Below are 14,141 nucleotides of genomic sequence, written 5' to 3'. Positions count from 1 at the left end.
TACCAAAAAGCTCTTGAATGCATAACAGTACACATACAGAGAGAAACAAGAGAGTGCTACTCCCTGTTGGGCTGATAAGAAGTGTCATTATGCCCCTCTTCAGTGCTGCTGTTCAGTAATACCCATCATGTGGAGGATAATAAAGATGAATTTTAGCAAAATGAACTCTGAATTTATTTTTCTACTGAAATAACCCAGTTTTCTAGAACACTGGTTGGGAGAGTTCATAAGTACTCATGTGAATTGTAGTGATCAGACAAAATTTGAAAATGTGCTCAATAGGGCAAAAACATCTAAATGCCAAGTTGAAAGTTGATCGCTTGAATGCAAATAAATCCAGATTCACCAGGTTCAAGCATTTGAAATCATAAGTCATTCTGTTCTAAAAATCAGGAGATTCAACATTAATAAATGTAGGACTATTTTTATCACTCAGTTGTGTTGGATATTTTAGAATTCAAATGTTCAACCCCATCTGCCAATCGAGATTTAGAATATGAGTATATTAGTATATGTGTATATATTTTAGAGCCAAGAAATTTTAATAATGGCAAAGCAGCTTGGATTTGAAGAAAAATACCAAGTATCTTGAGAGTTCACAGTACAGCTATACTTTAATATCTCTAGATAGCCACAGATAATTGTCTTCAATCAATTTGGGCCCTACTAATGCTTGAAAATGACATCCCAAAAAAGTCTTTTAATAAGTGGTCATACAAATGTCTCTGATTCACTAAGAAAAACATGAAAGAAAATTGAGGATCTACTGGGAAAAAGAAAATTATATATAAGACTATTTTTGGCAGAAATTTGTATGTTAGAGATTGAAAATGAAGGCATGGCAGAAGATATTTTCCCGTGGATTTCAGATAAAACATTGCATTCTCAGGTGCTTTTACACTTTACTTGCTTCATGAAGTGTGTCTTGTCTTCCTCTGTAGAAAAAGCACATACCAGTTTGGACACTGGCATAGCCTAAACCATATATATGCCTGTGCACACATTCTCACATGCTCAGCAATTCATCAGAAGAACATCAGTGAAGTTACTAAGTCAATCAATCAGAATCATTAGAAGAACAATCATTAGAAGAACATCAATGAAGTTACTAGAAAACACTCAATTATGTTTTCCTATGCAGCACCAATTTAGCCTCCCATGTCCTTGCAGCACAACACAGTGTTAATTAAATGTTTACATTCTGTGATTTATTCTTTTTCTCCTACAGAACTGTAGTCTCATTCAGTGCATTAGCTAGAATTAGTGCTGGCCAAAGTGAGTTCTGGATGTGATCTTCGTCTCTTGTGGGCTGCTGTGTCTTGTGTGTGCTCTGTCCCAGTGTTTCCTATGTTCAGATGTCCCATAACTTCTCTGCCAGACCTACACAGGCTCCCTCCCACATCTCACTTGCCTTTTTGTGCTGTTTTCCAGCATTGTCCTCTCCTCTCTTTGGGGGACTCTCATTACCTCTGCTGCCTGCAAGACTCCAAACATATGAAATGCTGTACATGTATATTTCTGTGTGGGTGCAGTCCTCTTCTGATGCCGGTAAACACCTCTACTGCTGTCTCCAGTCCCTGATCTTTGCTTGTTGAGTCTTCATTATGTTCCCCTGCTCCAAGATCCAAACTTTTCCTAACCTAATTTGCTTCCTCCACTTCCCACACATGGATGCTGACAGTACAGCACTTCTCCCTCTGTACTCCAGTAACTTCCGCCTTTAACAAGACTGGGCCCTAACAACAGAGGAATTGAGATGACAGCAGAATTGAAAAATGAATAAATATGACATGTGATCAACTAGGTGCTCTTGGTACGTACAGCATTTGCCCAGCTCACCCTAACAAGGCCACATGAACAGAGAGAAATGTGTTACAAAGAACAAGTCAGTTATTTGTAATGCGCCAAATTTCAAGTCCATCCTCCAAAATACAGATATTTTGGGACTTTGCTATAGAACAGCTGAAGTGGTCTTTAAGCAGGAAAGCACATCCATTTTCCTCTACTACTGTTTCTATGCATGGAGCAGCCACTTTGGCCACTGGAATTAAAATCAATGATTGAAGTAAACCCAAAACATAACAAAATATTTGTAATACTTTATATCCAAAATAATAAAATAAAAATATAGTAATAATAAATAAATTATAGTCTGAGCACACAGCAAGGAGATTTTAGCTCAGAGAAAGCTTGGCAAAGTCATAAGTAACTGAAAAGAAGATTTCTGTAGCAATCTTAAGTAGAGAAAGTTTAACTAACAAATGTTATAACCTTAATAATATTTATCCAGGCTTGAAAAAGAACTGTAAGAGTTGAAATTCAAAAGCAAGATGATTGTTTCATGTGCCATCTAATAAAATTGTATCATTGACAGCTGAGTTGTAACCTAAACCAAATATTAATCAGGACAGCAAATTAATAAAATGAATAAAGGTGAATACTCAGGGTTATAATTTCTTAAAAATATGCATTCATGAAATACTATACCAGGAAAATTCAGTGGTAATTCCACTTTGGCTGAAAACTGGCTGACTTCATTATTCTCACAGATACTTGCTATAAGCTTATTAATTTTGAAGCCAATAACTTTAATGACTTCTCCTGTTGACAGGCAGCATTCATGTCCAAACATTTCATAGATGGAGCCTGAAAAGAAACACAAAAGGAAAGAAAAGCATTATTCAGCTTGTTCTCACTTTTTCAAGTGACTTTACCTCTTTGAATGAAAGCAAAAATACTTAAAACAAGTTATAAGAAACAATACTTATATATAATAACTTATATATAACTAACCTAATGTTTTATTTTCTTCTTTAGTGTCTTGAGAGAATCTTGTGGCTTCAGTGATCTCTAGGTCAGATCTATGTGCCCACTGATCTTAGATGCATATGAGGAGAACAAGGTCTGAAGGACCTGCATTTCCAAGTTACTAGACAAAATGGAATGAAGTAGAGCATAGGATTACTTGGGTCATCAGGAGCTGCCTCCTGAAATCACCAGGCAGTGGAGCTTGCACAGGAAAGGTGCCTCTGCTTAGCATAGGGCATAGCATATCCCATAGGACATAGACTACAGTAGAAGACAAAAAATCATAAACGCTAAAGGTCCTCAGGAAGAGCCCAAGAGACAGCAAAGTGCAACTAGCATTTGAGCTTTCTGTAGGAACAGAAAACCAAAAGAAAGTACAAGAAAATGGAAGACTGGTCAATTGACAGTGGTAATCCCTTGTCTCATGCTGAAAAAATGCCTAGTGATTCTGACCTGGCAGCAAAAAAAATTCCTTTTTTGTCTGTGATACTCAGAAGTTTGAGATCAGGATCAAGGCAATTCAACCAAGCATTTCAGAGCTTCCTCACAAAACCTGGAACTGCAGTTTGCCCTGTCAAAAGCAGCCCTCCCTTCTCTGCCCTGACAAAACCAACCCTCCCCTTCTCCACTGTAGCTGTGGTCAATCTTTGCTGTTTCAGAAGTGTGTAAGAATAAAGCAAAACCAAAACAAAAGACAAGTTATGCAGAAGGAAAATTCTTCCTGGTCATTGCAGGAGATTAGAAGAAGCTTTGAAGCATGGGACTAATTAATTTTATAGAAAGACAGTACAGCAAACACATGGTGTTCCATTTGTAGATAGGACTGCATTGAACACAGAACATCAGAAATGCTGATTTTAATGCTAGCTTCTGTTTTTCTGATGCTGTGCAGTTCTTTCTAAGAACTTACCAAGCTCTGTATTTAGATGTGGAAGTACCCTTTCTAGAATCCCATCTCAGAATTTCATTTCCCTGTGGTAAGAAACCTTATTCTCATTTTCACTCCCAATGCGTTGGTAAGTGTATTCATTTGCTCTGCTACTAACATTGTTTTGCTACTTAAAATACTTTTTTTCTCATTTCCATTTCTCCAAAGGGTTTCAAGGTTATTTTTGCCCTTCTCTGGTCACATTTTTGACAAAAATATGAAGAAACAAATTCTTTTTATCTCCTCCGAGAAGATTTTCCTTCCCACAATTCCCCAATAGCCCCTTTCTTGCATCTTGTTCAATTTAAGTTTCTGGGTTTGGCTTTTTTTTTTTTTCTCCATTTTAACCTAGGTAACCAGAATGGTCTCAGGCAATGAGAGGTATTTAACACCTGATCTCTGGCTATATAGTAGCAATCAATAATTGAGATGGCCTGGACTGACATATTGCCATTGCCTGCAGAACTCACTTCCCACAGAAAGCACCATTCCTTACTCCACAGCTCTCCTTGTAGTTGCTGGGGAGAAAAAAGAAAGCTTTTTTTTTCTTTTTTTTTTTTTTTTTTACCCAGGTGTCATATAAAAAATGCAACTATTACCTGAGTGATTTTCCTAATGATCATTCAAGATCAGTTCCAGTCACAACCACAGCCTGGGCTAATCAGCATCTCTTACTGAGTCTGGGATATATTTATCAACTCTGCTGCAGCACTTCCAGGTGACAAGTGTTTGGCTACCACCTCGACCTCATGGGAGGTCACTGCAAGTGCAAGCTGAGCACAAGTTGCCCTGGTTCTAGCCTAAACCCAAAGCTTCAAAACAGCAAGTTTGTATCAGGACAGAAGGATGAACAGGAGTAACACTGGGCAGCTGGGTAAAGGCGCTCTGCTGTGAAGGCATGGCCAGGCAAACCTGTCCGTTGCTTGTGCAATGCTTTCACAGTTGAGATGGACACTTGGAAATCCCCAGCTACTACCCTGAAGAAGACACATACCAATGTAGGTATTTAACCCTGTGTAGAAGGAATATCAGCCAAAAAAAAACCAAACCAAAAAGCATTAATATATTGTGTGGCAGTTGCTTTCAGCAGGCTGCATGTGCCAACACTGCCTGATTTCTCTTGCTGAGAACCCTACATAGGATCATGAAGTCTGCTGAATTTAGGCTCTAAACTCCCCCAGCAGGCTACTGACTCGATGATTAGCACAAAGGGATTCTGGATTATAGTGCCAGACAAATATATCAGCTACAGCCAGGTGAAGAACCATGCTGTTAATGCATACTTTCAGCCCATCTGGTACCAGGCAGAAGACCAAGAGAGCTTCTGACCTTTCACTGAAAAAAAAAAACAGTCAGGTTTTCTTATTGTAAAGGTAGTGCATAGTTATTTGCTCTCCCTTGAGTCTCTGTGTAATTCAGCATTAAGTCGGATGTCTCCGCTGGATATTGCTACAGCTCCCCTCAGTAGGCTGGCTGTTGATCTAATAAACACATGAGGAATTATCATAGCTCTCATTCCTTTAGCTGAACTCCACAGGATATTTTATGACAGTCAGAAAAGCCATGTCTGCTACTGCTGAACCCAGGACAATGTGCAATACTTATTTCATATTAGAGGGAGAGAAAGATTGAGCAGCCTTGAAGAGGGTAATTTCTTTTGTGCTGAACCACCTCACTCCTCACATCAGACACAGTAGCAATCACAAGCAGCCATGATATTATTAGATACAGGGAATCCTAGGGGACGCAGCATGATGAGCTCTGCATTACAGAAACAGGGAAAGATGAGCAAATAATTCCAATATTCTCACCTCTGAATAAATATTTGTGAAAACCTACTCAAAATGGGAGCTCATGGCTTCTAGAGTTGTTGGGTTTCTTCTTAAGTGCATATTTAGATCCAACTTCTCCAGAATAACTCACTTGAAAACAGACCCTTAGAAATCATTTAACATATAAAAGTAACTGCACTGACTAATTATGGCCTCCAGGCACATTTGCCTTCAACTCTGCTAGACAGCCTTTGCAGGCATTCCGCAGGATGCAGCAGGGCCCCGCTGCACATCCATATGCAGACTCCATAGGAGCATGGGCACTGTGCTATCCAGGTTCCATGGCCTTGCTGGCCATGGTTGATTTCCAAATAACACGGTAGCTGGAGTAGACCAACCCAAGCAACGGCCCTGAGGGGAAGAATGGAGCAGTCATGAGGTTGAATTTCTCAAAAAATGATTGTGTGATTAAAGAATATTAAAGTACTACTTCAGTCTATATCTGCAGCAGAGTGGTGCCACCAAGAAATAAAGAGGGGAGTCAGAGGAGGGCCCTTTTCCTGATTATTGCTGGTTCTGAAAGACTTACTACTTTTATCACGTTTACTTTTCCTCAGGCACAATGGCTTAATTACCAATTGTACGGCAGAAGTTTGAAGAGTCCTGCCCTCCATCGCAAAATAAAAGTATAAACAGAGCTTGCGAAAAAGTCAAACTCATCAGTTAGTGATGGTCCCAGTCTGAACATCTAATCTGGCAATATTATGAGAAGAGACTAGCTCTGCCAAACACTAAAAAATAGATGATTGGATGACACAAATATTAGCCTTTGACAAAGCAATCAAAATATGCAAACCATAAGAAATGCATATAACAACCTATGCAGCGTAAACAGTGGCCTAGCACTGTAGAGATGGCAGAGAATCTAAAATGCTGCAAGAAAAAGCTAAAATACACAAGAAAATAGAATTTCCACTCATAAAAGAGAGAAAGTACCTGAGGCAGACAAGCATATGTAGTGCAAACTGGAGTCTACAAAAACCATTACATGGAGCTGCAGGCTCTGTTTGCAACATCAAGGGCCAAGATAATACATTCAGAAAAAAAGATGGATTATAAATGCCACACTGCAAGTCACAGAAGAGTGCACGCAGAATAGGCAGACAGGGCTGTCAAAGCACCTTAACTCTCAGGGTCTTTCAGCAGAACAAAACGTAACATTGATGTGGAAAACAAGTGGATCATTCATCTAAAAGCATCAGTTCGAGGAAAAAGTGAGATGAAAATTAAAACTTAAAAACCCCAAACATTTTATGGCTTTAACTAAAATAAATAAAAAAATAAAGCCCCCCAAAATTAAGTGAGCTGGTTGTCTTACCATCAAAGAAATAAATTATCACATGGGTACATAATCTACTGGCAAAGAATGCTGTGTAGTAATACCAAGGAAAGGGAACCCATTCTTGAATTAAAAAGGAAGAAAGAAAAGACATATTTTTTTACATCATCGAGAAGGGAAAGGGTACTAAGCATTTAGGAAGGACATTTTAGGTCTTGTAGAAGCAAGAAAAGCTTTTAGCAGAGTAGAGGTGGAGAGTGCCCAAGAATCCCAGGACTCATGGTCACAGGACTGTACCTTTCATAGCAGAAGAAAAGTTGGAGAAATTGCGTATGTAACCACTGAGTAACAGAGGTATGCCACCATATTTTCCATCCAATTAAGGAAATCAGAGGCCAACCTTCTATAGCTTCTCAGTAGTAGAACGTATATTTGAGCGTATAGACAGATGAATGTGTGTACATGTATATAGAAATCTACCTTGATGACCATATTCATGGGCAACTTGTGGGTCTTTAATTACCTCCTCATTTATCAGCTTCATTTAAAATAGACCAAGAGGTTGAAAGATCATGAGGGTGAGATGCTGGGAGGAAATGATTTACAGACCGAGACTGATTGCAGAAGCCTCATTTTTAATGATAACAGGTTAAAAAAAATAAAATGAGACTCTGCCATCCATGCAAGAATAGATTCATTTTTGGGGGTCCAATTGCACATACAGTATTGATTGTAATTACATATTTGTCTGCAACCAGATTGCTTTATCCCTGATTTTAGCCTTTCCTTGGTGTTTTGCCTGGAATAGTACAACGAAGATTACATTCAGACAAGAAAAATATTACCTGTGTGATTTGTCATCTAGGCATTTGCAGCAAATATTTGTGCTGATAAAAGGGAGGGACGGAAACTGCATGGTTTTCAAAAGGGACAATAAAAATTCTTTTTCCTTTAAAAGCCATCATAATTAGTCTTAAAACACTGTGGAAATATCCACTGTGTGACAATGTGACCCTGAAAGATTTTACTTCAGCTGTGTGATGTGGACCCACACGAACATTATAGTGACAAAATTTAAATGAACCTTATAGTACCTTTATTTGTTGTTGCCCAACAGTAACTGTGTTTGTCTCACTCAAGCCACAAAGAAAGTGTAAGATGCTGAAAATGTAAATCAAGTAATCTTTTTGATTTGAGAAACATGTATGTAACATAATGAAAAAAAAAACACATTTTAGCAGAACCTGGAATAAAGCAGCCTATTTACAGTGATCAAACAATGCTCCTGAAGGCTGCAATTAAAGAGCTTCTTGTCTTTGAAACTACCTTTTTTTGGATTGTTACTTTGTTCAATAAAAAACACATTTATATCCTTTCATAAGCTTATCTCTAGTTTGACGATCCATATTAGCAACTGCTGTGATCACATCAAAGCAATCATAACAATTGGTTCAATATCTTTTTCCTCCAACTTTCGTAAAATGCTAAGCAGCTACAGCACCATCTTCTCTAACACGAGCCCTTTATTTCTCATAATAGGTACAAAAAGAGTTTTATAAAAACAACAATATAAAATATAAATACAGTGAATGCCTAAGATGAAGAATGACATTCTTCATGTCAGGACACATGAGACCACTGAGAGAAATATTTTATAATATAAGGTAGAACAGCAAATATCTCAGTAATAGGTTCCTTTTCCTTCCCAGCAGCTTAGAGCTGAATTTGGTGACTGCCCTCAGAGTGAATGCCTCACAGATGCTAGATAGGAAGTATGGCTCAAAATCAGGCCCATGACTAAACAGCAATAATACATCACTCCTATGTAACTCCCTTTTGCTGCATGCTCCTTGACAGTTCAGCAAGGAGAGCTAGGGACAGCAATGCAAACAAGACAAAAGGCTTGACTAAGGTGGCACAGAGGATCATTCAGCAGGATTGGAGCTCAAGCCCAGGCTGGCTGACTCCCAGTCTAACCGTCTGTCTGCTACAGGGTGCTGCTAAGCACTTCCAAATATCATCCGTTCTTTTTTCTTATTTTTTGAACCAAGACCAAGCTTTTCTCCTAACAAAACAAATGTCTTTGGAGTCCAAGCACTAGGCATTGACCCTCAGCCTACGAGTTTGAATCCTTGAAGGAAAACATTACCCCTTTCATCTCTCAGAAACACCCACTGAATTCATTGCAGCTGGCAAGCTGAGCAGTCTCTGAAAGAAGATCCAAAGAACCGGGAACCTGGCTGCTTTGCAGAGAGATGAAAGATCTCCTGGAAGAGTAGAATTTTGCCCCAATGTCCTTTTCCCAGTGCTCCTTTCTCCACTATTATGTTGTCATCAGTTGCCCATATGGGTGCCTCTTCCCAGATCAGAGGTGACTCTGTTTCAGGGGCTGGTGAAATGGTTCTCCTTTCACATAAAGACACAGATCCCTTGGTGCAGCCATTCAGCTAGAATAACAATAGCCTACTTTCCCCTACGACAGAGCTCAGCTGAAATCCCAGTTCTATTAAGGCTGCTGCAGGCTCCAAAAGTACTATAAAGGACATAATGTATCTATAATTAATGTCAATAAAAAAAAGGTATCATTCTTTATGGGCATTATTTGGGGGTTAGCCAGTTGTTCAGTTTATACTGAAGGAGAGAGATCTATTTTAAAGTTGCGGGGAGGAGAATTTTGCTTAATAACTTTAATCATATTATATTCTGATTAAGCAGTAGGGAAATGTAACCTATTTCTGATGGTGAGCAGTGTCTTTTTTTTTTTTTTCCCAGTCAAATACCTCCTGAACACCGCAGATGCTAATCAGCATGCTGGATTCCTCCCACTAAACTCAAACTAACAACTTGTGGGGAAGATATGAAGAGGCTGAAAATCATATGCTCACTGTCAGGCAAAGAAGAAAGCATGACCCAGCTTCTCTCTCCAGCCCCAGGCTGTGAGAGTGGCTGCAAATAGTATAAAGCACTTGTATGGCTCTTATCCATCCCTTCCTTCCTACACCCGGAAGGTGCACCCACTGAGAGCAAGTGAGCCCAGCTCTCCTGTGCCCACAGGGTGTTCCAGGAGCCCAGGGCTAGCAGTGGTCACAAAGGCAGCGTGAATTTCTGTAGAGATCCTTTATCAAGTGACAGAGCAACTTACTAGGCTTTGTAATGGCTCTTCTCTCTTTAATATGTCTCAATCAACAAAAATCTGCAGGTTTGGTCAGTCTGGGACACAAATCCTCCAAGCAGTTCAGCTGCTGAATTGCCATGAAGGTAAATTCGTCTCAAAAAGCTCTGTGTAAAGAAGGCATCTTATCTTGATCATACCTGATTAGACTGCAGAAGGTCTGATTTTTGCCAGAACAAACCCATCAAAAAAACAAAAGCTCTAGGATTTATCTTTTCCCATATAAAATCAAACTTTAAATGTCAAGTGCTTTAAGCCATTTCAATCATAATGGAAATTTTTTAAAAATTACTTATGCAGTTTCTGATTTATTCCTTTCCTAATAGGTTTATGGCTATTTTTTTTTTTTAATACTTTCTTCTGATTCTCATCTATCCAGAGGGCTCATGCTCTGCATGTGGCAACAGAGCTTTTTGCATGCAGCAGCCACTATAATGAAAAGAGCAAGTGAAACCACAGATCCAAATGCAACATCTTTGACCTTTTGTTTGGGTTTACCCACAGGAGTCAGAATTACTGCAGCAGTGAAGAGAATGCCGAAAGCTCCTTTTGACCAGCGTTAGTCACTGGTTTAGCTGTTTATGATTTATTTAGTTTTATTCATTTTCTTTGCAGTATTAATTACTTTCACTTAAGGTAAGTTTACTGAAGTGTATGTTTAACTGGAAATCTGTGCTTTGATCAACTAGGTCTAAGAAGGCTGCCTAAATTAAATTGCAGATCAGGACAGAGTGTTGAGCATGTCACAGGTGAAGTGCAGAACTGGAAACATGTTTAAGCACCTTTCCCTACTGAGATCACAGCATGCTGCCCCTTGTGCCATTACTGTGTGTCCAATGGAACTAACCAGAAACTGTGAAACTGTACTAATGCCATGTCCCATTATGCACAGATCACCAGGAACTGGAGAAAAAAAAAAAAAATTACTCCACAAAAGCCCTGTAACTCAGAAACAGCGCATGGTCATGGGCTTGTGTATGATGTTTATCCCTGGATCCTCCCTCCTTGCTTATTTGCTATGGTTTGTCCCATTACCTTCCCAGAACCTGAGTTTGTAAGAATTGTCTTGGCATTTTTATAGGATTCATGTGTAGGCAAACAGGGCTCCTCCTGTTGCAGTCCTCCTCTTCGCATCCCTGGAGGCCCAAATACAACAGCCAGGGAGCCCTCTCTACTGCAGGAAACCAGAACACTGAGGGCAGCTTCAGTAAGCCAAGGGAGGGCTTTGACCCTTGCATCAAGACAAGCCAAGCAATTTGGGTATTCTGGCCACCTCCTATGAGATCCACAGAGAGGCCCAAAGGTGAATGTCATAGAAAGAAAATCCCCACAAGAAAACTTGAAGCAGTTTTGCCCTCAGCACCAGCTACCCAGGGTCAGATTTTTCTGTTTCTGGATGACTCATCCCATTGAGGGCAGCTGCATGAATAAAATGAGCAATATTTGACCCATAAAAGTCAGGGTTTGTTCTCATATTGCATTCACTGAAGGGCACTTTCCTCCTTGTTCAGAATAAAGCATAGTTTTGAAAAAGCCTGAACAAGATCAGGAGAATTTCAGTGGTACATATTAATAAAGAAAATTTACCAACATTCTCCAACTACTGACCAAAAAAGAGAATCCAAACTATCTGTACCCTAGGCTGTACCTAGGGCTCTTGCTCCTAACTGCTCAAGCAAGAGGAAGGGAAACAACTATGTTCAAAGGAAAACCTTCAATTTTTACAGACAGGTTTGGCATCTATCTCTATAAAAAAAATGTGACAAATTATCAAGTACAAACACAGTACCACAAATTTCACCCATTCCATGTGCAATTCTCCCTTTGGCATGCACTCAACTGAGAGTCCACTCAATAAATGCACAGGTCATTTTTATTGATCTTCCACCTCTAAGAAGTACAACCCTAATTATCTTCATCAAAGCTGTTCAAAGCTGCTCATGCTTCAGCCTCTGTTTAAATTGTCTTGCTGGTTTTTATAAGGAAAAGTGCCTTTATTAATCCCGAAGAGGCAGCTTCTTTGTTATATTCGTAAGTATTACAGACTGCATATCCTAGTGTTCACTGACTCATAAGCTTTTCATACGTCTAGGTTGGCTTAAAAACAGTAGAAAATCATTCCATCCTATGTGATGATTTTCTGTTAGTGTTGAGAGTGATGTATTGTCTACATTAGGACTTGGGACAGCTGAGACTTGATATACAAGGGTTCGTCTATTTGGTTTGCCTAGCTGCAGTTACGGGGTTAACAGGATTTTTATAAGTGGCTGCAGCGCTCTGCCCAGCACTCCCCTGAAAAGTTCACAGAACCACATGCTGAAAAGATGTTGCTCAGTAACAGAAGCAGAAAGGGTGAAATTGAAACTATCAAGACAGTGAGCAGGTACAGATACACAACCAGCAAAGGACAGCCAAGAGAAGTCATGAACCTAAGCATGTTCATGTTCTTTATGGTTCACCAAAGGGAGTTCTGAAATGGAACTATTCACATTCACCAAAGGAGGAGCAAATCCCAAGGTATTTTGCTCGTCATCACCCCTCATGCAGCTATTGGAGAACACGAAGCAACTGCCCACAGCTGGGGTCTCCACTTGGCAATACTGGGCATCTTTAACTCCCTTAGCTCTGGAAGGGCATTAACCAGGGATGTATCTGAGACCCTGCTGTTGCCTTTTCCCACTATTTTCTCCCTAAATGGAAAGACCTGGCACTTTTCAGAGCCCCAGCAGAGATAGCAGAGGGCGGGGCATCATGTTTACAGAATGTTGCTTCACTGCACTCCTGGCCTGCAGAGGTGTAGGCTGCTGGCTTAGAGTTTCCTCAGGGAAAGAGACCAGAGCATAAACTTTCCCTGTGTGTTTCATTGGTCTGTCATAAAGAGGACATGTCCTGGCACTGTGATTTTTTACAACACAAATGTTGCTTTCGAACAGCTGAACTGCAGCGAGGTGCTACCTGTTCTTCTGTACTCTCACAAGACCCAATCCATGGTGTCCTAATCCTATTGCTGATGTGTGCATTTAGCTTTAGGGGAATGAAATAAGGCAATGTGTGATTTCTAGTTAGGTGGAGCAAAAATTGGAAGGCTGTGGGTAGGAAACACGGCTAGCAGCAAGAAACATCAACAGAATAGGTGCCTTGAGAAGTTCTACATTTTTCACAATTAAAGTTTGACACTTTTTACTGTCCTGCCACTGGTTAAATTAAGCCTGCAGAATGTTAGATTCAATTACCCATAAAATAATTACATCAATATTAAAACAGACATAATTTTTGTAACACAAAGATGAAAGCCTGTACTTGCATGCTATCTGTAAAAATCAGTGGCCATACAGTACTTAGCTCACTAAGTATAAATATTTACTAAAATGTTCAAAGAAAGAGATTCAATCAATCAATTTTCCAATGGAGTTTTAGTAGTTTAATTTTAATAACATATTTTAATGAGCTGTTAAATTGTCATGTACTTCAGTCTGCACTGTAGTTTCTTTCTAATCAATGCTGATTATCAAGATACTTGTATCTGGCAAACTTGCTCTCATTTTATAATCAGCCTTTCTATTCCCTTCAGAGATTCAACAGTCCAGTTCCTGTAAAAACAATATTAAGACTTCAGAGTCCAAAACAACTTCCCTGAAAAGCATCCCTGAGGTTTGCGTAACCGCTCTTTCCTTTCACCTGTTTCTGTTTTCTGATGAATAAAAAGCACTCTAGAACAAGTTGGGGCTATTACTAAACCCCACGTTCCTGAGTCTGTGTAGTGTCAGACAGTCATAGGTGGTGAGTGCAGGCTGGGATTCTGGCTATGAAACCACACACTGCTAGAGGGAAAGGAGAGTAGAAACATGGAAATATGAATAAGCTTTCAAACCTTGGCTATCCTGCCTGAAGTAAACTGGGTAAGGCTTCAACCAACCCCAAAGTCCAGGTGTATCAGGAAAAATACTGATACAACTCCAGTGGAAACCCTTCCCTCTGCTTCAAGCCAGGAACAGAAATGTGAACAGAGCTTCCTCAGAAAGGTGTCTAGGTGGTAGTACTCGCTACTAGCAACAAAATTTCAATTGCCCATAGCTTTTCTAGCTGAAAGTATTCTAAATGGAAACAGGGTCTATAAAGTCC

At 39.6% G+C, this 14,141-nt stretch overlaps 1 protein-coding gene across 2 annotated transcripts in view; it reads right to left on the bottom strand.

Annotated features, from left to right (window-relative positions):
- The window catches only part of THEMIS (thymocyte selection associated), a 77,494-nt gene that overhangs the window by 58,968 nt on the left and 4,385 nt on the right, over positions 1-14,141 (bottom strand). For both annotated transcript variants that reach the window (XM_061474937.1, XM_061474936.1), the window contains exon 2: positions 2,488-2,646. In XM_061474937.1, the coding sequence (XP_061330921.1) occupies positions 2,488-2,646 (159 nt within the window). The remainder of the gene's footprint in view (positions 1-2,487; positions 2,647-14,141) is intronic.

The sequence above is a fragment of the Pezoporus flaviventris genome, unplaced genomic scaffold (genome assembly GCF_033815535.1).
Source record: "Pezoporus flaviventris isolate CSIRO_AGI_PZ_B2104156 unplaced genomic scaffold, CSIRO_AGI_Pfla_v1 ptg000081l, whole genome shotgun sequence".
Taxonomy (NCBI): domain Eukaryota; kingdom Metazoa; phylum Chordata; class Aves; order Psittaciformes; family Psittacidae; genus Pezoporus; species Pezoporus flaviventris.
The sequence above is the reverse complement of the archived record's forward strand: the minus strand, read 5'-3'. Positions and strand labels throughout refer to the sequence as shown.